The sequence below is a fragment of the Elgaria multicarinata genome, chromosome 7 (assembly GCF_023053635.1).
Source record: "Elgaria multicarinata webbii isolate HBS135686 ecotype San Diego chromosome 7, rElgMul1.1.pri, whole genome shotgun sequence".
Classification (NCBI taxonomy): domain Eukaryota; kingdom Metazoa; phylum Chordata; class Lepidosauria; order Squamata; family Anguidae; genus Elgaria; species Elgaria multicarinata.
In genome coordinates, this window is record NC_086177.1 from 116,434,583 (window position 1) to 116,457,775 (window position 23,193).

At 65.1% G+C, this 23,193-nt stretch overlaps 1 protein-coding gene across 12 annotated transcripts in view; it reads left to right on the plus strand.

The window, feature by feature from the left end:
• The window catches only part of PLEC (plectin), a 94,913-nt gene that overhangs the window by 55,111 nt on the left and 16,609 nt on the right, over nt 1-23,193 (plus strand). For 8 of the 12 annotated variants that reach the window (XM_063131265.1, XM_063131273.1, XM_063131263.1 and 5 more), the window contains exons 3-31: nt 1,781-1,870; nt 2,829-2,864; nt 3,703-3,780; nt 3,894-3,986; nt 5,992-6,158; nt 9,361-9,476; nt 9,573-9,679; nt 9,810-9,929; nt 10,893-10,988; nt 11,497-11,624; nt 12,151-12,244; nt 12,415-12,569; nt 13,036-13,345; nt 13,626-13,703; nt 14,277-14,438; nt 14,566-14,670; nt 15,016-15,111; nt 15,284-15,409; nt 15,528-15,680; nt 15,798-15,952; nt 16,195-16,321; nt 17,296-17,479; nt 18,214-18,371; nt 18,865-19,043; nt 20,365-20,503; nt 20,607-20,963; nt 21,798-21,881; nt 22,095-22,199; nt 22,788-22,886. In XM_063131265.1, the coding sequence (XP_062987335.1) occupies nt 1,781-1,870; nt 2,829-2,864; nt 3,703-3,780; nt 3,894-3,986; nt 5,992-6,158; nt 9,361-9,476; nt 9,573-9,679; nt 9,810-9,929; nt 10,893-10,988; nt 11,497-11,624; nt 12,151-12,244; nt 12,415-12,569; nt 13,036-13,345; nt 13,626-13,703; nt 14,277-14,438; nt 14,566-14,670; nt 15,016-15,111; nt 15,284-15,409; nt 15,528-15,680; nt 15,798-15,952; nt 16,195-16,321; nt 17,296-17,479; nt 18,214-18,371; nt 18,865-19,043; nt 20,365-20,503; nt 20,607-20,963; nt 21,798-21,881; nt 22,095-22,199; nt 22,788-22,886 (3,897 nt within the window). The remainder of the gene's footprint in view (nt 1-1,780; nt 1,871-2,828; nt 2,865-3,702; nt 3,781-3,893; nt 3,987-5,991; nt 6,159-9,360; nt 9,477-9,572; nt 9,680-9,809; nt 9,930-10,892; nt 10,989-11,496; nt 11,625-12,150; nt 12,245-12,414; nt 12,570-13,035; nt 13,346-13,625; nt 13,704-14,276; nt 14,439-14,565; nt 14,671-15,015; nt 15,112-15,283; nt 15,410-15,527; nt 15,681-15,797; nt 15,953-16,194; nt 16,322-17,295; nt 17,480-18,213; nt 18,372-18,864; nt 19,044-20,364; nt 20,504-20,606; nt 20,964-21,797; nt 21,882-22,094; nt 22,200-22,787; nt 22,887-23,193) is intronic. The other 4 variants (XM_063131268.1, XM_063131275.1, XM_063131264.1 and 1 more) reach the window with 1 other exon arrangement.

Genomic DNA, 23,193 nt, shown 5'->3' on the forward strand with positions numbered 1-23,193 from the left:
AAGGACTGGGATGGGAGGGGCTGGTGGACGCCTGCCCCCTCCCCCCCTGCTTTCCTGTGGCGAACCATCCTCCCAGCTCAGATCTGACACACCTCGCTTCCTTCCTCTGCTGTGGAAAGAGCCCCCACCCCACCCCGCTGTTCTCAATGGTCCTATTATGCCCAGCCCTTGGGGGGGCAGCAGCATCAGCAGCTGGCCATGGGCAGGGCTCTTGCACATGGGACACTCCCCCCCCCATCTCTGCCTTGTGATGCCTGCTGTGGGAGGCCCCTGCAGCCGCGTGGAAAAAGCCCCCACCCCTGGGGCTGCAGGCCTCCTGGAACCTCCCCCCCGCCCCCACCTTGCCCCCTGACATGGGCACAGCCTTCCCGGGCGCCCAGAGCCGTGCCGCTAGGCTCTCCTGGGCCTGCCCGGCTGTCACCACCGCCCCTGCCGGGCCTCCCCTTGGGGGCTTCCCTCCCACTTGTGCCCCGCTGCAAGCCCCCAGGCGAGGAAGCCTCCGCCTGCAGCGCCCGATTCTTGCCCTGCCGGGGGCACTGGTCAAGAGCAGGCTTGATTTGGGGGGCTGTTGGGCTTGAGTCTCGGACGCTCAGCTGCTTTGTGGAAACCACGCCGTAAACTCCAGCGGAATTGTACGCTGAGGTGTGTGTGTGTGACAGCAGGTTGCAGGAGGGGCAGGGCGCGGCACCTGCTCCCCTCTTGTTCTCAGTAGCCCTTGGCCCACCCCCGATGTGGGGCTGGCCCCACTGAGTCCAACCCCCCTCTGCCCTCTGCCACCATGGCCTCCCTGAGAGCCAGGAACCTGCCTGGCCTTCAGCTGGTGACCCTGCCCATGGGGCATCCGTCTGTCTGGTAGCTTTGGGTGCCTCTGGCTTGGAGGCCCACCAGGGGGGCGGGGGGGGGGGGGCTGCGCTCCTGCAAATTCCTCAAGCGGACCGTCTTTTGCCCGTGGCGCTGGAGTGGGTGGAACCCTGGTCCCAGAGGGCCCGCCCCAGGGCTCAGGAATGCTGTGCTCTGGCCGCCACAGTGCCCCAAAGGCCTGAGTGGAGCCGGCCACGCCCTTTGCCCCTCTGTGCCCAGGGCAGTCTTTGGGGGGGGGGGTGCCTGTTCTCTCTTCCTAACCTCTCCCTGTCTCCTTCTCTTCCTTCCTTCCTTCCTTCCTTCCTTCCTTCCTTCCTTCCTTCCTTCCTTCGTCTCTCTCTCTGCCTCTCTGCTCTCCTGCCCGGCCACAGCACTGGCGCGCAGAGGTAGGTGCCGCGGCGTTCAGAGCTCCCGCCTCCCTATTCTTCTCTCACTGCTCCTTCTGCTCTGGGCTTCAGACAGACATACCACGATCCGCCTGGCAGGGGGCTGGGCGGCTCCCCAGGCCTCCCCCGTTGCCCACACGTGCGCACCCCCTGCCCCGGGGCCTTTCGCATGCCGAGCGGGGGCTCCTCCACCCCTGAGCTGCTACTGCTGGTGGGGGGGAGGGGGGCTGTGGACGGGCGATCCGGACCGAGGCCATTCCTCCGAGCGGGGGCCACGCAGAGAGGGTGGACGGCCACCGGCTGAGCTCCAGGGAGCAGCAGTCTCTGGCCGGCCCAGAGGGGCTCTCTGCAGGGTAGCCCGGTGGGGGAGGGGGGCTGTGGGACTCGGTGCGTCCTGGGAGGGGGGTGATGGTTGGTTGGGGCACTTCCCCGCCCCCCCTGACATGCCAGGGGAATGGTGAGGGGGGAGGCTGGGCCGGGCCCGCGCCCTCACCCCTCTTGCCCAGCCCTGACGCGCTCCGTGCTTCCGGCAGGCTCAGCGCCACGTGAACGACCTCTACGAGGACCTGCGCGATGGCCACAACCTCATCTCTCTCCTGGAGGTGCTCTCGGGAGACACCCTGGTACGTCTGCTCCTCTCGCCCCGGCTCTGTCCGCTGGGCAGCTCCACGGCCCGCATGAGGCCTCCTTGGCCAGGCCAGGTTTCAGCCGCTGACCCTCTGCTCCCCACCCTTCCGACGCTGCCCTGCTGCCTCCTCCCGGAGGACGTCCCAGCCCCTGCTTGCTCCTCCACCCCCGGCCTCTCCTGCCCTTTGCCCCGTGCCCTTTGCCTCGAGAAAAACGCCTCCTCCTTCACTGCCTGCTCCCTTCTGCCCTTCCCCTGGAGTGGCCAGCCTGCCTTCGGCCGTGATCCCCGGGGCCATCGCTGAGGAGAGGCCCGGCTCCTGTCCTCCCCCCCCCATGCATAACCCCATGTGGCCCTGCCGGAGAAATAGCAGGGCGGTCCTCAGCTGCAGTGCCACCTGCTGCCCGCGACCCCAGACGGGCGCGTTGTGCTTGCTTGTGCCACGTCCTAGCCCCAGTGCCCAGGAGGCGAGCGAGATCAGTTGAGCCCCCATGAGGCCGGAGGGGGGGGGTCATGGGGAAAGTCCGGTTCAGCAACATTGCTCAGCGACACTGAGGACCAGAGAATGGGCTCTGGGAGAGGCTGTGAAATCAGGGGGCCTAATCCTGCTCTGTCCCCCACCCCCCAATTCCACAGCGCAACACGCCGGGTCTGCACGGTCTAGGCTAGAACAGCTGCTCCCGCGCTGATCTTGGGTCTCCCCCCCCCGCCCCCCCCCCCGCCCTCTGCTCCTTCCCCGCAGCCGCCTTTGGGCTCACTTGGCACCGTGTGCTCTAACACAATAACTCTTCTGTGCCACCCTGGACTTTCTTTTCCTCTCTCACACTCTGTCCGTCCGTCCGTCCGTCCGCCCGCTGCTCGCTCTGTCTGTCTCTCCTGTTTGCTGGACTCTGCCTTCTGACCTCTGCCCTTTGACCTCTGCTTCCCTCTTTGCTCGGCTCTGGCCTGCCGTGTAGCCCAGAGAGCGCGACGTGATCCGGAATTTGCGGTTGGTGAGTGGTTCTGCCCGTTGGCTTCCCGCATGGCTGGCTGCACCCTCTGCTCTTGCTGCGGGAGGAGGACAGCCAATGAGGCGCACTCGTGCCGCAGTGACACCACGCCCACCTCTGCCAACGAGGGCTCTGGCTGAAGCCCCGGCTTGACCCACTGCAGCTGGCCGGGCCGGCGAACCCCAGGACCAAGCGTGCCGCGGGCAGCCCCCTGCCCCCGGGGCTGCCCACGCCTACCTGGCCCCCGGGACTCCGAAGGCCACCGCCCTGCGGGTCTCCTTGCTCGCCCCGCTTATCCTGTGGGGGGAACCTGTCACATGCTGGGCGCACGCACCACGCTTCCGTCCGCTGCTCTTGCCCTTACTTGGGTGGGCCGTTGCGGGCCTGCGAGCAGCGAGAAAGCGGCTCCTCTTTGGGACGTGGGCACCTGCCCCTTCCCCGCAGTGCTGCCCTGGGGCTGTTTGGGCTTTGATTCTGCCCCTCGAGGGGCGGTCCCAGAAGTGCTGGGCTTGGGAGGGAGCCCTCCCGGCTTGCTCTGCATCTGATCACCCCATGGCAGAGGGAGAGCAGCGGACGGAAGCAGCGGAGGCTGGGGGGGGGTGTCTTGAGCCCAGCTGCCTACGCAGGGAGGAAACATTTGGTGGGGGCAGGAGGGGGGGGATGTTTCCTGGCCATTGTTCTCTGTCTCATGCCTGGTGGGGAGGATTTCTGGGCCGGGGCCTTTTCCTTCTGCTCTGCTTGGATCCTGTCCTGTGGAGGCTTGTCTTGGGGGTGGGGGTGGGGAGGGAGGCATCCGGATGTGGCGCTGGGCGCTGAGCCACCCTGTCCTCCCCTGCTGCAGCCCCGCGAGAAGGGACGGATGCGCTTCCACAAACTGCAGAATGTGCAGATTGCCTTGGATTACCTGAAGCACCGGCAGGTGAGCGGACCAGAGGGCGGGGGGCAAGAGGGGCAAGGTCTCTTCTGGGCCGCGGGGTGTGGGAGAGGAGCCCTGCCCTCCCAGTAACCCCCCTTGGGGCTTGACGTTGCCAGGTGAAGCTGGTCAATATCCGGAACGATGACATCGCCGACGGCAACCCCAAGCTCACGCTGGGCCTCATTTGGACCATCATCCTGCACTTCCAGGTGAGAGACGGTGCTGCCTCCAGCAGCAGAGGCAGTAAGTCTGTGGGCACCAGGTGCCGGGGAACATGGGTGGGAGGGTGCTGCTGCCCCCGTGTTCTGCTCGTGGGTCTCTGCTCGACAGCTGGTCGGCCCCTGTGCGATCAGCGTGCTGGACTGGACGGACCCTGGGTCTGACGCAGCAGGCCTTTCTGTCGCTCTTCTGATCTTACGTTGGGGGTGGCGGGGGCTAGTGGCCAGGAGGCAGCACCTGCCCGACTGGCGTCACCTGCCCTCATAGAACCATAGAATAGCAGAGTTGGAAGGGCCTTCAAGGCCATTGAGTCCAACCCCCTGCTCAGTGCAGGAATCCTCCCTAAAGCATCCCTGTGAGAACTCACGTGGATCAGGGCTGGGCCCGTGGCTCAGTGGCCAAACGGCATCAGCAGCTCCCGGTGCAGAAGGCTGTGAGCCCCCGCCAGGGCCAGAGGCGGGAGGGCTGCAGATGCCCGTTGCTGGGCAGCATGGGAGGGGGCGGGGGGCCTGTGGGCTCCTGTCCTGCTCGGGGGCTCCCCCGTGGGGCCCCTGCTTGGCCCCGTGCGGAAAGGGGTGATGCTGGCCTAGCGAGGCCCCTGTGGGCCTGATCCGGCACGTCTCTTCTGTGGTCCTTCTGCTGGGGCGTCAGGTGCCTCTGCTTCCGGAGCTGAGCCCAGGCCTTAGAGGCGGGGTGGGGGTGCCAAGGCTGCCCCATCTGCCCGGCTCCAGGGCCCACTGAGGATGGTGGGGCCACCTGCCGTGGTGGGCAGGGTGGGTGTTCCTGCTCAGGGGACTCTGGGTGTTTCCAATCTCCCCCCTCCCCACGGGGCTCCATGGTGGGGGCGGGGTGCACAGGGCTCCCTTCATCCCCTCTGACTTTCAGGGGCACGCAGATTACAGGGGCGGTGGGGTTTCCACATGTCTGGGGGAGTTTGAGGGGAGGGGGAAGCCAGAGAAACCCCTCCCCCTTTCGTCTTCCCCCGTCCAGCTGCTGCTTCCTCCCCGCAAGGGCCCTTCTCAGAGCACAAAGGTGGCTGCTATGGGGGGGGGGGGAGAGAGAGACCCCCCATATTCCATGAGAAATAAGCCGGCATGCTTCTTTGTTACACCCACCTAAAGGTCCCCCCACCCCACCCCCACCAGCGGAGGAGCATTGGGGAGGGCGGCAGGCACAGCCTGAGGCATAAATGCTTGCGCTGTTAGTGAGGATTCTGGGTGTGGTTCGTGCAGCACAGAGCAGGCCCGGGGGGGGGGGGGGGAGTGGACGGGTGGGGGGGAGGCATGTGGGCTGTGTACTGAGAGCAGAACATGATTCTGTGGCTTCCTGGAGCTGACTCACCCCGTGCTCCAAGACACCGAGGTTTTCCACGGCCAGACGCTGCTGCCACTCCTTTGGCTCATGCCCGAGAGAGGGGGGGGCATGTGCCCTGTTATGGCCCAGTGGGGCCTGCCCCCTGGATCATCATGGGTCTTGCTCAGAGGCTGGCAGGGATGATGACAACAACAACAAATGTATTCCTTACCCGCCTCTCCCTCTGGATCGAGGCAGGGAATGACGTTTAATACAGAAATGCCATGTAAATCAAATGCATAAAGCTGATTAAAAACATATAAAACCAATACAATATAATAATAGGACGTCTTGAAACCCGTCCAGGCAGGCCTGCCGGAAGAGAGCCGTCCTCATAGCTGCCTTAAACACGGAGATGAATCTCTCCCGGCAGGGCAGCCACCGCCTGGGGGCGGCCGAAGAGAAGGTCCTCTGGGCCGATGAGGGCCTGGCGGCCACTTGGGCATCACACCTGCACCCCGCCCCACCCGCCAGGGGCTGCGCACTTTGCAGTCCGGCCTCGTCAGCCCTGTGACGGAGGACCGGGCCGTGGGGCAGGGGGCATCAGAGGGGCTTCGCCGCTGAGTGCAGCCGGCTGGCGTGGCTGGCTTTGGCTCTGGGCTGCCCTCCTCACACGCCCCCCTTTCTCTTGTTCGCCCCAAGATCTCCGACATCCAGGTGAGCGGACAGTCGGAGGACATGACGGCCAAGGAGAAGTTGCTGCTGTGGTCCCAGCGCATGGTGGAGGGCTACCAGGGCCTGCGCTGCGACAACTTCACCACCAGCTGGCGGGACGGGCGCCTCTTCAACGCCATCATCCACCGGCACAAGTAAGGGGGGGCAGGGAGAGGTGGGGGGGAGTGGCAGGTGGGGGGCTCGGAGGGGAAGAAGGAGAGGGAAGGGTGCCCCCTTGTGGGGAGGGGGAGGCACCAAGCAGGGGGGGCACTGGCACGAGGCCAATCCTGGCTGAGGGGGGGGCTCTTGCTGGAGAGCCCGGGAAGGCGCTCCTTCCTCCACTGGAGGCAGTGCTGCAGCCGGGACTTCTCCCCTCAAGGGCAGCCGCAGAGCCCCCTGCCGTGCTTGCAGCAGGCCCAGCCCCCTGCCAGGCTCGACCCATTGATTCCGGCTCCTTTCGCCACTAGTCTCACTTGCGGCTTCGGCGGGGCCTGGAGCAGCTTGCTTGTCTCATGCAGCCTGAGCGGTGGGGACGGGGGCGGGGGGTGCCTCAGATCCTCGGTATAGGGTGGGCGGGAGCCCTGCTGCTATCACCCCCTTTGCTTTGGAAACCCCCCTCCTGCTCCTGCTCCTGCTCCCCCCCTTCCTGCTCCCCCCCTTCCTCCGCCTGGGTCTCTCGTGCCGTGCATGGCTGGGCCTGTCTCTGCGCAGGGAGCCAAGAGCGAGTCAGGCCTGCCGGCGCCCGTCCATCATGTGGGCGCCACTCTGCCTCACCCCACACGGAGGGCCCAGCCCCCTCCGCGCACCCCCTCCCCCACGTCCTCTTGGGCTCCTTAATTGGCGGGGTCCCACCTCTGCTCCCCCCACCCCATGTGGGAAAGGAAGAGGGTGCTGTGCCTGTTCGGGGGGTTGGGGGTGGGCAGGCGAGGAGGAGGGGGGTGCCGTTTCCCTCCCTCCCTCCCCCGTCCCCCCTTGGCACTGTAAATCCTCAACGCAGGCTGGAGCAGGAGCCAGCCTGCGCCACCACACCCTTCCCCACCTCACACGTGGCCAGGGCGAGGGCAGGGCTCTGATGTTCCCTCCTGGCGCGCGCCACTTGGCGCAGGGAGCGCGGCGGAGCTGGAGCCTCGGGGACCGCTTCCTGCTTCTCGTGGCCTGCTGTGAGCCCGGTCCGGCGTGGGCATGAGTGGGCGTCCGCGGGGCAGGCGGAAGGCACGGCGGCACGGCACGGGGCAGCCGGGCAGACCCCTGCAGCCGTCTGACTCTGCGCGGGTCGTGATGCTGTGTGAGGATGTGGCGGGCGCTGGGGTCCCCGGGGCGCTGCAGCCCAACAGGCGGGATGGCTGGGCGGCCCCGGCAGAAGGCCAGGACGTCAGCGGGGCCCTGTACTCGATCCACTCCACGCTGCGCCTCCGTGAAATGTAGGCAACCCCCTCCTCTCGCTTTGCTGGTTGGGGCTTCTTGCGATTCCTGCTAGGGAAAGGGTCTGGGTGTGAGTGTCGTGCTGCTTAAGGCGTGGGCGGAGGGGGCGTTGCAAGTCTACGCTCGTCCGTCTTCTGGCTGCGGCCCCCGCGCCCTTCCCTCGGATCATCAGAACTGGGGGGGGGGGCATCGCTTCATGCGGGACTTGGCAGCTCGGTCGTAAGATGCTCGTATTCGGGTTGCTCCCTGTGGGGAGTCTCCCTTCCCCTGCCCGTGGCTTGGCTCACTTACTCAACTTACGGTGAGCTCCTTGCTGAGCTCTGCAGCCGTTTTGCTCCCTGTGGTCTGGGGGGCATCACAGGGGCGGGGGGTGGCCTGGCCCGAGGGAGGAGGCCAGGACCCTGTCTTGGGCCGGGGTGTGTGTGCTCAGTCTGCCATTCTTCCCAGCTTCTGCCTTCCAGCCCTTGCTCCTGAGCGAGGGGGCTACAGCTGTGTCCCCGAAAAGGGAGCCCCTGAGTGCCTCATCCTCTGAGGCTGCCAGCTAGGCAGACCAGGCCCTGACTTGGGATCAAGCAGCTTCCGAATGCGGGTGCCAAGGAAGCGTCCCTTGGTCCACCTTGCCCAGTAGTGCTGGCACTGACTGGCAGCTGCGGCTCTCGGGGGTTTCAGGCGGGATCCCTTCCCAGCCCTCCCTTGAGTTGCAGCCCGGGCCCTTCTCCCTGTGAAGCGGGGGCTACACTGCTGTGGCACAGCCGGCCACAGCCGCTTTGGCGGTGGAGGAGCGGGTTTCCCCCACAAACTCCACGCTGCAAACAAAGCCCTATGAAGAGAGACTGAAAGGACTGGGCATGTTTAGCCTGGAGAAGAGAAGATGGAGGGGAGACATGAGAGCACTCTTCAAATACTTCAAAGGTTGTCACACAGAGGAGGGCCAGGATCTCTTCTCGATCCTCCCAGGGTGCAGGACACGGAATAACGGGCTCAAGTTAAAGGAAGCCAGATTCCAGCTGGACATCAGGAAAAACTTCTTGACTATTAGAGCAGTACGACAATGGAATCAGTTATCTAGGGAGGTTGTGGGCTCTCCCACACTAGAGGCATTCAGGAGGCAGCTGGACAAGCATCTGTCAGGGATGCTTTAGGGTGGATTCCTGCATTGAGCAGGGGGTTGGACTCGATGGCCTTATAGGTCCCTTCCAACTCTGCTGTTCTATGATTCTATGATTCTATGACTCCACTCCCATAGAAGGCATGGGGCAGCCAGAAGGGGCCCCTGACCTCCCCAAGAGCTCCTCCAGCCCCACCCCGAGCCCAGCCAGCGCCGCTGACTCCTGCCACACACACACACCCCATCGTCCCACGGCTTTCCGGAGCACTGGTAGCAACAGGCCAGGGGGCGCGCTCAGACCATCGTTGAAAAGCCCCCTGGTGGCCCGAAGACTCTGTCACCGGGGCTTTCTCGGGAGGAAGGGCCTGCTGAGCAGGGGGGAAAGCCAGCTGCACCTGGTGGATCAGGGGCAGCCGGTCTCTTGGCTCCTCTGCCTTCTGCCAGGCTGCTGCTGAATGCTGCCGGCGGATATTATGCCCTGAGGTGGGCCACGGGGGCGGCCTCGTTTGCTGCCACCAGAAATTCCCCTCCCATCCGAGGACTTCCTCACATGCTGAGGGGGTCGAGGAAGTCAGGGGGGTGGGTGACTCCTGTCCACCCTTGTGCCACGCAGCTGATGCTGGGGATCCCATGTGAGACGCCCTGATGGGCCGCTGGGCCAAGGCCGTGCGATGGGGGGTGGGCACGCGCAAGGGGTGGGCACACGCCCTGCTCTTCCTGAGGCGCTCCTCTGATGGCACAGGGGGGGTGGGGGGGGCCATCTGCCGCTGGGCGTCGTCCTCCTCGCCCCCTCGCCTCCTCACTTTGCCTCTGCCCTCCCTCTCTAGGCCCATGCTGATAGACATGAACAAGGTCTATCGCCAGACCAACGTGGAGAACCTGGAGCAGGCCTTCTCCGTGGCTGACCATGACCTGGGAGTGACGCGGCTGCTGGACCCCGAAGGTACCTCTGTCCCCTGGGGAGGGTCCCGGGGTGGGGGCTGCTGCCTCAGAGGAGGTAGGGGCTGACCTCCACTTGCCTCCCTCCCTCCCTCGGCAGACGTGGACGTGCCCCAGCCGGACGAGAAGTCCATCATCACCTACGTCTCCTCCCTCTACGACGCGATGCCGCGGGTGCCGGACGTGCAGGACGGGGTCAAGGCCAACGTGAGTGCAGGCGCGGGTGGCGTGGCGGAGCCTGGCCTCTGCCAGGTAGAGCTGCAGGGGTGGTGGTGCTAGGCAGGGTGCGAGGGGCCCCCCACTGGACCCACATGTCCCATCCTCCCCTCCACCTCAGGAGTTGCAGCTGCGCTGGCAGGAGTACTACGAGCTGGTGACGCTGCTCCTGCAATGGATCCGGCACCACACCATGGTTTTTGAGGAGCGGAGGGTCCCGGCCAGCTACGAGGAGATTGAGGTGAGAGCCTGCCGGGGCTGCTTCCTGGCCAGGATCGTGGCCCTCTGGGCTCCCCATCCAGCTTGCCCCACTTTCTCCCCACGGCCTGCCCCACGTGGGGGCTGAGGGATGCGCTCTGGCAGGTATCCTCACGCCGCCTCTGCCACCTTGGGGCACCTCTTGCTGGGGCTTGGGGTCACGGGCAGCTGGTGACCCCCATTGGGCCAGCCTACCCCCTCCCCTGCCCAGGAGAGCCCTCCCCCTCCTTCTCCCATCTTCCTTAAGCGGAGGGAGGGAGGGAGGGCTGGGCCCAGGGGGGAGGGTGTCTCTGGAGGCAGGGTGGGGAGCAGCCCAGACTGGGGCTCCCTCCACCCGCTGCCTCCTTCCGAGCCAGGAGCGCTGGGTTCACACCAGCATGTTCCATCCTTAGGGTGGGGGTGGGGGTGGGGGTGGGGGTGGGGGTGGGGGTGGGGGGAGGAACTCCCTCTCTGCTGGCTGTGAATGAAAGGGCCCCTCCCTCCCTACCAAAACAGGGCCAGGATCGCCCTGCTGTGGCATCGTTGGCAGGCCTGGAGACGGCGTGCCCAGGCAGGGTGCCCGGGAGAGGCCTGAGGCTGGCAATTATTCCAGCTGCTCTGGCAGGCCTCCAGGGGGGCAGGCAAAGTGGCTCATGGTGGCATCGGGCCGCCCGCCTGGCCCTGGTGCTTTGCACAGCTCCTGGCTTGTTTGCGGGAGGGAGAATAGGGCGCTTGGAAGCCGGCGGGGGCGGGGGGGGTGGACTTGCGCCAGCAGGGCCTTCTTTGCGCCTGGGGTCCCCTGGCTCCGAAATGCCTGTGGGCCCGGCCCCACCCTCATCCCGTGGGCGGTGTCAGGGGCCGGCAGGGTCCAGCCCTGCTCTCGCCCCTCCCTCCCTCCCTGCCCTGCCCTGCCCCCTCCTGGTCTCAGGCCCTCCCTGTGCCCCCCTCCCCCATGTGCCGCCCTCAGATCTTGTGGCATCAGTTCCTGAAATTCAAGGAGACGGAGCTGCCTGCCAAGGAGGCCGACAAGAACCGCTCCAAGGCCATCTATCAGTCCCTCGAGGTGAGCATGCCGGGGGCACGTGGGCTGGCACCGCAGCCGTGACGGCCCTTCCGCCCTCCGAGGGGCTGTCTCTTATAAGGCAGGTGGGGGGGGGCGCCAGAGGCCCCTCCTCGCCCTCCTCCCCACCATCGGGGCCTGAGTTGTATTGGCCTTGGGGTGGGGTGGGGTGGGGGGGCGTCACTCTGTGCAGAGCCCCAGGCAGTCTCTGGCCGGCCGGCCGGGGAAAGACCGTTTCATTGGGGGAGAGGAGCTGCTTCCACGCGCGATGGACCCGTGGTCTGGCTCTGGAGACGCCCGAACAGGCGTGAAACGGGAGCCCAAGGCCTGGGCCTTTTAGCCCGGAGCCTTTGGCTACCCTTGGGCAGCAATCTGAGCCACAGAGGCTGACCCTCCCCCCCCGCCTGTCTCCCCCCGGCCCGCCGGGCTGCCTTGGCACATCCGTGTCCTCGTGTCTGATGGTGCTGCTGGTTTCCCTTGTTCTCGCCCTCTCTGTGGCTGGCTGGCGCAGGCTGCAGTGCAATCGGGGCAGCTGAAGGTGCCCCCCGGCTGCCACCCCCTGGACGTGGAGAAGGAGTGGGGCAAGCTGCACGTCGCCATCTTGGAGCGCGAGAAACTTCTGCGCTCTGAGTTCGAGAGGTGGGTGAAACGGGTGGCGCTGGGCCTGGGGCCGGGGCTGGCCACCGGCAGGAGCCGTCGTGGGGCCAGGGGCCCTTGGCAGCATGGGCCTCTCCCGGCTAGGCGGAGGCCGAACGGGCTTCTGTCCTCCGCAGCCGTGCCGGCTGGGCCTTTCTTCTGGGGAGGGAGCGCCGGCGTCCGGCAGGCCCCTCCCTCCCCCCTGCTCCCTCCCGGCTGCTGGCCCAGCCCAGCTCTAATGGGAAACACACGGTTGGTGACTCACCACCACTCGCTCCCCGCTGGCCCGGGCTCACCAGGAAACGGCACAGCCCGGACCGCAGAACGAGGCCGAGGCAGCCTTGGAGCAGCTGCTGAGCCCGGGGCACTGCTGTCTTAGCTGGGGCCAGCCAGGAGGACAGGCTGGCTGGCTGGCTGCGGGGGGGCGAGAGATGCAGAGGCTGGCATGACAGTGGGGCTGGGCGAGGGCCCCCGGCAGAGCAGGGCAGAGGCGCCTGCGCTGACCCTTCATCCTCACCCCCACCCCCAGGTTGGAGCGGCTGCAGCGCATTGTCAGCAAGCTCCAGATGGAGTCGGGGCTCTGTGAGGAGCAGCTCAACCAGGCCGACACCCTCCTCCAGTCGGTGAGTTCCCCCCCTCCCTCCCTCCCTCCTTGGCCTGTGCTGGGCACCCTCTTGGCCCCAGGGCCTGGAGCCCGTATGTGTGTGTGTGTGTGTGTGTGTGTGTGTGGCTGCTGTGCCGTGCTGGCCGGCTCTCGGGTGGGCCCTGAGCCTCCTTTCCCGCTTCCCTCCAGGACATCCGGCTGATCAACGCGGGCAAGGCCCCTCAGAAGTCGGCGGAGATCGAGCGGGACCTGGACAAGGCCGACGGCATGATCCGCGCACTCTTCAATGACGTCCAGGCCCTCAAGGACGGGCGCCACCCGCAAGGCGAGCAGATGTACCGCAGGTCAGCCGTCCTCCCCTGCTGCTGCTGCTGCTGCTGCTCCTCCACGTGGCTTGGCTGCTCTCCCCACGTGCCGGCCGGGGCTGCTCTTCCCACGAGCCAGCAGCGCCCCCCTGGCCCGATGGCGGCAGAGAGTACTGCAGGGCAAACGCTCCCCTGGGAAGAAGCAGCCGGCGCGAGCCGGGCCTGGGGCTCCTTCCCCCACCCCAGATGGGGCTCTGTGCAGCCCTAGTTTCAGCCAGTCCCCTTCAGCCCCCAGGAGGCAGCACAGGCCCCCCCGGGGGGCCCTCCCCCCTCCTCCTCCTCCTCCTCCTCCTCCTGGTGACTGCTTGGCTTTCCCGCCGTTCTCGCCCACCCCCCCCCACCCCACATTCCGTGGCCTTGGCTGCTCTCTGCCAGGGCTCCTCCGCCTTCCCGAGCCCAGGTGGATGCCGCCCCCCCTCACCGCCCGGCCTCTCCCCTCCCGCAGGGTGTACCGCCTGCACGAGCGCCTCGTGGCCATCCGCACGGAGTTCAACCTGCGCCTGAAGTCGGGCTCAGCCCACATCGCCCAGGTCTCCCTGCCCGTCACCCAGCGCCCGCGGCAGGAGCTGGACGACGTCACGCTGCGCTACCTGCAGGACCTACTCGCCTGGGTGGAAGAGAACCAGCGCCGGATCAGTGCGGCTGAGTGGGGCGTCGACCTCCCGACCGTCGAGTCGCAGCTGGGCAGCCACCGGGGCCTGCACCAGTCCGTCGAGGAGTTCCGGGCCAAGATCGAGAGGGCCCGGGCCGACGAGGTGAGCCGGCCCTGCCGGGCCCTGCCTGGCACTCCGCTGCCTCTGCGGCGGCCGGGCCCCGCCCCAGCCCGGATACTCCAGCGCTGCCCAGGCATGGAGCGCCAGGGGTGGCGGAGGCACCCTTGGGAGGAGGCCCCCTCTCCCCCCACCCGAAGTGCCCCCCGTTTCGTTTCCACACATGGTGCGGAATGGAGCGGGGGGTGGGGACGAGGGTGCCGTGTCATCCGCTCCCTGCTTGCCCGGAGGCTCACGGCTTCTTCTCTTTGTGTGTCCCCCGCAGGCCCAGCTCTCTCCTGGCCCGCGGAGCGCCTACCGGGACTGCCTGGGCAAGCTGGACTTGCAGTACGCCAAGCTGCTGGTGAGCAGTCGGGGGCTGGATGTGGGCTCTTCCCGGGGGCTGGATGGCTCTCCTGTGTGGATCTGGCCTGGAGCTAGGAGGGGAAGCGGAATGGGCAGGCGGTCGGGGGTGAGGCGGGCAGCCCTGGCAGGAACACGGCATAATGGGCTCAAGTTAAAGGAAACCAGATTCCAGCTGGACATCAGGAAAAACTTCCTGACTGTTAGAGCAGTACGACAATGGAATCAGTGACCTAGGGAGGTTGTGGCCTCTCCCACACTAGAGGCCTTCCAGAGGCAGCTGGACAACCCTCTGTCAGGGATGCTTTAGGGTGGATTCCTGCCTTGAGCAGGGGGTTGGACTCGATGGCCTTGTAGGCCCCTTCCAGCTCTACTATTCTATGATTCTATGACGGGAAGAGGGCTTTGCCAGGAGGCCGTCCGTCCTTCCTCGGCCCAGCTCCCCTCCAGGCTCCTCTCTGAGCATGAGGCCTAGAAACGTCCCGGTGTTAAAGCTAGAGCCAAACCCCTTCCGCCCGGATGAGCCGTCTGCAGGCAGGGAGGCCGGCCCGTCACGGCACCTGTGTCGTTGCAGCATTCGTCCAAGGGCCGGCTCCGGCAGCTGGAAAGCCTTCAGGCGTTTGTGGCGGCGGCCACCAAGGAGCTGATGTGGCTGAACGAGAAGGAGGAGGAGGAGGTGAACTACGACTGGAGCGAGCGCAACAGCAACATGGCCGCCAAGAAGGAAAGCTACTCGGTAAGGGGCCCGAGGCCCGTCCTGCGGGGACGGGGCAGGAGAGGGCTGCTGCTGCGCCCCCTCACTGACGCGCAGGCGCCCCCCTCTCCCCCCCCCCCGTCCGTTTCTCCTCCTCCTCCTCCTCCAGGGCCTGATGAGGGAGCTGGAGCAGCGGGAGCGGAAGATCAAAGAAATCCAGAACACGGGTGACCGGCTGCTGCGAGAGGAGCACCCGGGCAAGCAGACGGTGGAGGTGGGGCCCGAGAAGCGCTCCCTGCCGTCGGGATTGGGGCCCGGCCAGGGTGTGGTGTGCCAGTGGGTCTCATGACTCTGGCGCTGCTCAGGGCCCAGCAGTCACGGGTGTGTCACGAGGCCTTGTCAGAAGCCACATCTGGCTGGCCTAATCGCTACAGAAGGGCGAGGGGGCCCAGGGACGCTCCCCACCCCCCACGCTCTTCAGCGGGGCCAGGGCTCTTCAGGTCTCCCGGGCGGGTGGGGGGCTTTCTGCCCAGGACGGGGGATGTTTCCATGGCCATCCTTCTGAGCCTCCCTCTCTCCCCACCTCCCTCTCTCTCTCTCCCCCCCTCACCCTTTGAAGGCCTTCCAGGCTGCCCTGCAGACCCAGTGGAGCTGGATGCTCCAGCTGTGTTGCTGCATCGAGGCCCACCTGAAGGAGAACACCGCCTACTTCCAGGTACCACCTCTGGAGGGGAGGGCCTCTGGGGATGCTGCCCCCCTGGGCTGGTTCACCCGGGGCCTCGGCTGGCCAGTCTGGGCAACTCCCCGCCCGGGCAAATCTGCCATGGCAGGAGCTGCCACGGAGCGCCTCACCGGCCTCTTCTCCCCCCCCCCCCGCCCCGCCCCAGTTCTTCTCTGACGTGAAGGAAGCCGAGGAGTTCCTGCACAAGACCCAGGAGACGATGAGGAAAAAGTTTGTCTGCGACCGGTCCATCACGGTGACCCGGCTGGAGGACTTGCTGAAAGACTCCCTTGTAAGTCCGGGGCAGGACCTGCCTCCCCGCCCCACCTCGCCTCACCCCCTACCAGGCCCTGCTCTGAGCGTGCTCTCCTCACCTTTCTCTCTCTCCCCCCCCCCCCAACAACCTTCAGGAGGAGAAGGAGCGCCTTGCTGAGTACCAGGGGCACCTGGCGGGGCTGGCCAAGCGCGCCAAGGCCATCGTCCAGCTGAAGCCACGGAGCCCGAGCGCCCCGGTCAAGGGCCGGCTGCCCGTCCAGGCAGTCTGTGACTACAAGCAGGTGGAGGTGAGGGGCGCGAGGAGGGCCCAGAACTTGGCGTGGGGAGGGGCGGCGCTGGGCCTCGCTGCGAACATCTAAGCCGGCCTGTTCCCTTCTCTCCTCCTCCTCCCACCCGCCCTCCAGATCACGGTGCACAAGGGCGATTCTTGCACCCTCCTCAGCAACGCCCAACCCTACAAGTGGAAGGTGCTGAATGCTGCGGGCAGCGAGTCCGTCGTGCCGTCCATCTGCTTCCTGGTGCCCCCACCCAACAAGGACGCCCTGGAAGCCGTCAGCAGGTCTGCAGCGCCTGCCTGTCTGCCTGCCTTGGGGTGGGCGATGGAGACACACGCACCCCGGTCCTGCTCCCACACGCTGAGCCCGACTCCCGGGCCAGGCCAGGGAGCAGCACCTGGAAGCGGAGGGTTGTGTGTGGGCTTTGGCGGGTCTCCGCGGGCACGGATGGCGCTGCAAATGCGGGGCCTCCCCCTCCCCGCACGTGCTCCCTGGCCCCAGGCTGACGCTGTGCTCCTCTCCCCAGGCTGGAGGCCACCCAGCAGACCCTGAGGTCCTCCTGGCACCAGCTGCACGTCGACATGAAGAGCCTCCTCTCCTGGCAGTACCTGCAGCGAGACATCCAGCTGATCCAGGCATGGTCTCTCCTCATGGTGAGCCTCAGAGCCCCCTTCCCTTCCCTTGCCCCCTTCCTTCAATGCCACCCCCCCCCCAACGCCAAGTGAGCCAACAGCCCCTCCAAAGAAGTGCTCCCCAGCGCTGGGGTGGCGGACGTGGCATTTTGAGGCCAGCCACAGGCCAGGATGAACCGGAAGGGCTCTGGGGACGGGACGTGAGCCTGGAGCAGCCAGAGGGGAAGCAGGCCTGGGGCGCTTTTGCCATTCAGTCGCCCCGCCTCAGTCACGGAGTCCTACGGAGGGTCCGGAGGACACCTGAAACCTTCCGGTGATTTCCCGCCGTTGGCTCCGTCTTTTTCCTTTCCCTGAAACATCCGTTAAGAAGGAAAAGACGGGACAGGTGCACAGAGTGGGGGGCTCATGATTGGTAGCACCCGGAGCGCCCCCTCCCTCTGAAAACCCTCCCCCCCCTGGAAGTCCTGCTCTCGCCCCTTTGGGCTTCCGAGGGGCCACCAAGCAGGGCTTTCGGTTCTTTTTACTCCAGCCTTGAGTGCTGGGGACTTGCTTTATTTATCCAGCAAAGCTGAGATTCCTGGTGAGCATAACTGCAAATTCTGCAGATGCACGGAAACTGCGAAGGCCGGTTTCTTTAGGGGACCCTCTTGGGGCAGCACGGGGGCTGAGCCGGATGGTCCCGGATCCGTTGCGGGAGGCCGTCGTCCTGCCGGGGCTGCGGAGAGAGAGGGTGGCCCCTGCCCTAGTCCTGGGTTGGGAGAGGCAGGCTTTGGGCGGGCCCTCTGGACCCTTGGGGGCTTGCTCGGCTCTTTGGATCACCCCCGCCTTCCTCGCGTTCTTTAGGGGACCCTCTGGGCCCCTGGGGGCCTGCTCGGCTCTTTGGATCGCCCCCGCCTTCCTCGCGTTTTACGCTTGAGCTCGCCTGCTTCCCCCCTCCTCGCTTTGGGCTTTGGATTTGGGAGGGGAGCCTCTGACCGGGCGGCCTTTCTCCCCAGTTCCGGACCATGCCTCCGGAGGACCACCGGCAGGCCCTGCGCAGCCTGGAGACCCACTACCAGGAGTTCCTGCGCAACAGCCAGGACTCCCAGAACTTCCAGCCGGACGACCGGCTGCACGTGGAGCGCGAGTACACCACCTGCACCCAGAAGTATGAGCTCCTGCTGCGTGGCCTGGAGAAAGGTACGGGCCGGCCGGCCAGCCTGGGAGGGACGCCTCCTGCGAGACGCCCTGCTTTGGTGCCCTGCATCCCCCAAGGAAGAGGAGACGCGGGGAGCAGGGCTGGGCTGCTGCTCTACTGCCCTTGACCTGCCCCTGGTGTGGAGGCTGAGCGGGGTGGCTCAGAAGGAGTGGCTGCGCCCTTTCCCTCCTCCTGAGTAGAACACGCACACGGTGACAACAGCCTTCTGCAGCTGGATGGGTGCCCCAATGGCGGGTCTGAGTGTCCCATTGGGTCCGCCGCTGCCACTTTTGCTCTGGAGTCCCGGGGGTAAGGGAGGAGGGGCAAATGGGGATAGAATAGGAGGGGCGTCCTCAGACTGCCTTTGACCAGCTCCCAGCCCCCTTCCCCAGAAGAGGCCTCCGTCATGCAGGGCAGACGGGAGCCTGACACCAACCCAGCCCAAGGCCTCCCCTGCTAGGGCCCCACCTGCTCCCTGCTTGACTTCCTAAGACGACGCTGGGACACCGTGTTCCGCTCTGCTCAGCGCCAAGTCTGGGGCCTCTGCTGCCCCCAGTGGCCGAGCTCTCCCGCCACCGCTTCTCCACTGAGGATCGTCAGCCAGCCCCCGCTTCCCCCTGTACTCACCCAGGCTGGCTGGAGGCCTCACTCCCCAGCCCCCCCCCCCGGTTCCCCCAAGGGATGTTGTCACCTGCCCTGTGCACTGATCCTGGGCTTGGTGTGTGTTTGGCTCCAGGGGAGCAGGAGGAGTCGCTGTGCAGGAACTTCATATCGCAGCTGAAGGACATCCGCCTGCAGCTGGAGGGCTGTGAGTCCCGCACCATCCACAAGATCCGTTCTCCGCTGGACAAAGACCCTGCCAGGGAGTGTGCCCAGCGGATCAGTGACCAGCAGGTACTGCTCCCCGCCCCCAGCCTGGGCAGGAAGGCAGCCCTGGCACACTTCCACCAGGGAGCTCTTGGAGAGAGAGAGGGGGGCAGGTGGCGGGGGTGGGTTGGGGGGGGCGGTGCTCGGAGGGAGAAGCCCCTGCTTTGCCGGCTGAAGGCGGGGTTCAATCCTGCCTGGAGAGCCCTGCTGAGCCAGAGGGGCCAAGGGTCTGACTTGGCATCAGCCTTCTTCCGAGCCAGGCCGTCGGTCCATCTAGGCCAGCATTGCCCTCACTGGCTGGCCGCAGCCACGGCACTCTGAGGTTTCCGGCCGGATTCTTTCCCAGCCCCGCCTGGAGGCGGGGAGCGTCTGCATGCCGAGCAGGGCCTCTGCCCCGAGCCAGGGCTGCTCCCCTACCTCCCAGCGCAAGGGTTCTGCCCTGCCGCTGGCACGGACTCCCTGCGCTCAGCAGATGGGAGCTGGACTCCTTCCTGGCCCTCACGCCTCTGTCTGCCTCTAGCAAATCCACCTGGAGCTGGAAGGCATCAAGAAGAGCCTGGGCAAAGTGAGCACGAAGACGGAGCAAGTGCTGGCTCAGCCGGACCAGGCCGGCTCGGCCCCCACGCTGCACTCGGAGCTGGACATCACGCTGCAGAAGATGGACCAGGTGTACAGCCTCTCCAGCATCTACCTGGAGAAGTACGTCCCCCTCCTGGGAGGAGCGGGTGGCCTTGGGCTGCGGAGCTGGGGACCAGGGGGCTGCTTGCCTCTCCTTCCTGGGGCCTCCCCGGGCCCGTTCCCTTTGCCCCCGGTGGGCCTCCTTGCAACTTCCTATCTGCCTCATCGACGGTTCGGTGCCCTTGCTCCAGTTCCACCACGCTTCTAAACTATTTAGGGAAGAACAGGAATTTGGTGGGTGGTTACTCTGTACAGCACCATGTACATTGATGGTGCTATATAAATAAATAATAATAATAATAATAATAATAATGGTTCACCCTTTGAGGAGAGGGACCCAGGCCAGGGCAAGAACCATTGTGGTGTGGATTAGGGAGAGACCTGCTGCTCCTCTTCTGGGCTCTCCTCTGCCCACGTGGGCCTTGGCCTGAACCCTGGAATTGTCAGCTGCAGCCCTTCTATGGGTGCCGCCACCAAGGGACCCATAGAAGGGTCTAGTGTGTGCCTCTAGTGTGCTGCCACTAGAGGCACACTAGAGTCATTCAAGAGGCAGCTGGACAACCATCTTTCAGGGGTGCTTTAGGGTGGATTCCTGCCTTGAGCAGGGGGTTGGACTCGATGGCCTTGGAGGCCCCTTCCAACTCTGCTATTCTAAGGGGAAACAAAGGCAGGGAAGGGCCTTCTCTGTAGTGGCTCCCAGTTGTGCAAGTGCCCTCTTCCACGAGGCCCACCTGGCACCTGGCTTAACGACACTTTTTGCTTTCCCAGACCCTCTAAATTATGTCTTGGTTCCTTCACTGTTTTAGCTCTGCTCCCTATTTATTACATTTCTATACGACCAAGTAGCCAGAGACCTCTGGGCAGATCATAACACAATAAATAAATTGTGGTTTTTCTTCTGCTCCTCTCTGATTTTATGTGATGCATTTTGATATAATGCTCTGTGCTATTTGTTGCCTTGCCTTGTAATTGTGTTTTTTAATTTTTGCTCAGCGTTATAAGCTGCTTAGAGCACCTCTGTTTTAGGTGGACCTAAAAATATCTTAAATAAATCAATTAAACGTGGTCCAACCTGCTAATTCAGGGAGGAGGTGGCTACCGATGGCCACTAGTCCAGATGGCTACCGATGGCCTCCAGCAGCATTGGAGGCACCGCGCCTCTCTGCAGCCGTGGCGCGGGAGCGGGGCTGCCGCTGGCGGGGCGCTTGTTGCCCGTGCCTCCTGCGCGTGGGCATCTCGTGGGGGCATCTGACTGGCCACTCCGGGAAACAGCGGTGCTGGACGAGAGAGGCCTCCTGGGGCGGCCGTGGGGCTAAGCCACGCCTGGTGTCTTCCATTGCAGGCTGAAGACCGTCAGCCTGGTCATCCGCAGCACGCAAGGCGCGGAGGAGCTGGTCCGGAACTACGAGGAGCAGCTGAAGGACGTGCAGGCGGTGCCCGCCGACCTGCAGGCCCTCGAGGCGACCAAGGCAGAGCTGAAGGTGACTGGGGGGGTGGCGAGGAGCCGGCCCGTGGCGGCTTCCGAGGGGGTATGTGGCCAGGGCGTGGGCTTCCTCCCCTGACCCGGCTCCCTGTGTGCCGCAGAGGCTGCGTGGGCAGGTGGAAGGGCACCAGCCCCTCTTCAGGACCCTGGAGGCGGACCTGGGCAAGGCCAGCGAGGTGAACGAGCGGATGGTGAGGGGTCACAGCGAGAGGGACCTGGACTTGGACCGGTACCGCGAGCGCGTGCAGCACCTCCTGGAGCGCTGGCAGGCCATCCTGGCCCAGATCGACCTGCGCCAGCGGGAGCTGGACCAGCTGGGCCGGCAGCTGCGCTACTACCGCGAGAGCTACGACTGGCTCATCCAGTGGATCCGGGACGCCCGGCGGCGCCAGGAGAGCCTCCAGGCCGTGCCCATCACCAGCAGCAAGGGCGTGCGGGAGCAGCTGCTGCAAGAGAAGGTAATGCCAGGCCTGGGGCTGGAGCAGCGCAGTGGAGCAAGGGCAGGCGGCCGCCCAGCCTGCACGGCTCCAGGCACGGGCAGGAGGCGCTTCGTCTGCCACGGCCGCGGGTGGGCGTTACGCCAGCCTGGGTTTCCTCAGGCGGCCTCAGGTTCGCTCGTGAACTCCACCCTCCACCTGGCAAATAGGAATACAAATCTTCCACTTCGCACATTGTTGCAAGGGCCTGTTTACACATACAAGGACTCCTCTGCGTTACTTTTCAAAAGGCAGATCTGTCTTTGATTGAAACGGACCCAACTATCTTTCAAACGGTCCTGGCTCCATAACATTGGAGAGGTTTTCCTGATGTCCAGCTGGAATCTGGCTTCCTGTAACTTGAGACCCGGATTAATGGGCTCAAGTTACAGGAAGCCAGATTCTGGCTGGCCATCAGGAAAAAACTTCCTGACTGTTAGAGCAGTACGACAATGGAACCAGCGACCTTAGGGAGGTGGTGGGCTCTTTTCCCACACTAGAGGCCTTCAAGAGGCAGCTGGGCAACCACCTGTTAGGGATGCTTTAGGGTGGGTTCCTGCATTGAGCAGGGGGTTGGACTCGATGGCCTTGTAGGCCCCTTCCAACTCTTCTGTTTCTATGAGCAGGAAGTTTTCGCTGTTGTTATAGACATGGGGGAGCCGGGTTGGGGCCTGAAGAAGGGCAGTCAGCCCAGATGCTGTTTTTCACTCTTCCTCAATGCCTACAGATCATCATAGTGGTAGTGGGCGGGGGCAGGGGGTGGGGGCAATTTCCCAGCCCTGCTGTGTCATTCTGAGGGGTGTTTTGCTTCCCCAGAAACTCCTGGAGGAGTGTGACCGGAATCGGGAGAAGGTGGAGGAGTGCCAGCGCTTTGCCAAGCAGTACATCGATGCCATCAAGGTGCGGTGCCTGGGCGTGGGGGCTGTGCTGGGGCCTTGGGGGCTGCGAGGAGGAAGAGGAGGGGGGCAGGGGCAAGAGGAGGTGGTGCTCCTAAGCAGCGGGATGGCTGAAGCTGCTTCTGAAGGCGGGTGGGGGAGCGCTGGCCAGGCAGGATGCCGCCTCCTGCGCTGAGGGGCTTCCAAATCCAGCCCCCAACCCCCTTTTCTTCTCAAGGATTATGAGCTGCAGCTGGTGACCTACAAGGCCCAGGTGGAGCCGGTGGCGTCTCCTGCCAAGAAGCCGAAGGTTCAGTCTGTCTCCGACAGCATCATCCAGGAGGTGAGGGGGGTGGCGTCCTGGGCGGGGGGGGGGGGGGGCAGCGTGTTCCATGGGGGGTGAGGCTAGGGGTCCCGGGCTTCTGGCAGGGAGTTCATCATACCAGGCAGAAAGCAGTTTGCTGGCATCTCAGTTCTGACCATGACCAGAGAGGAAGGATGAATTACTTTTATTTATTTATTTATTTATTTATTATCAGAAAACGTTTTGCTTGCTTGTAATTTTAGAACTTGGGCACAGGGGATTCTGGACAGACGAAAGCCGAATCCTTCTTCACACACCGCGTAGTTTAGTTAAGCGATGGAATCCATGACCCCCACGCGGTGTAGCTATGACCCCAACCTGGAGGTCTTTCTCAGGGGATTGGACCCACCCATGAAGGCGGATGGATGAGGCTGCCGAAGGCTGGGAGGGGGGAGGGGCTCTCGGGTCTGATCCCACTTCTGGGGAGGGGTGGGCTGGCTGGTTCCCGGGCTCTGGGTCAGCTGCTGTGTCTGGTGGGCCAAAAGCTGTGCCTCTGGGCCCGTCCTCTCCCCCCCCTCCCCTCCCCCGGAAGGCCCGGGGACTCACGCGCCCGCTTTGCTCTTGCAGTATGTGGACCTGCGGACTCAGTACAGTGAGCTGACCACCCTGACCAGCCAATACATCAAGTTCATTACGGAGACCCTTCGGCGGCTGGAGGAGGAGGAGGTGAGCCGGCGACCCTTCGGAGGAGTGCCCCCCCCGGGGGCCCTGCATGCCCTGGCTGCATCCCTCTCCCCTTCCTTGGCCCAATACCGTTCAGCACCTTGCCCCCCTCAGACTGCCTGTGCCCCCACCCCCACTACTAACGCTGCCCCTGAAGCTCCCTGACCCTGCAAGCCTCCCCCGGGAGGTGTTCTCTGGGGCTTGGGCCCCTGGGGCCATCGAGGGCTCCCTTCGGGCTGGCAGGAAGAGGCACTTCCCAGATACACGCTTGGTCCCGCTGCGTCTGCTTCAGCTGGGGTCTCTCCCCCCC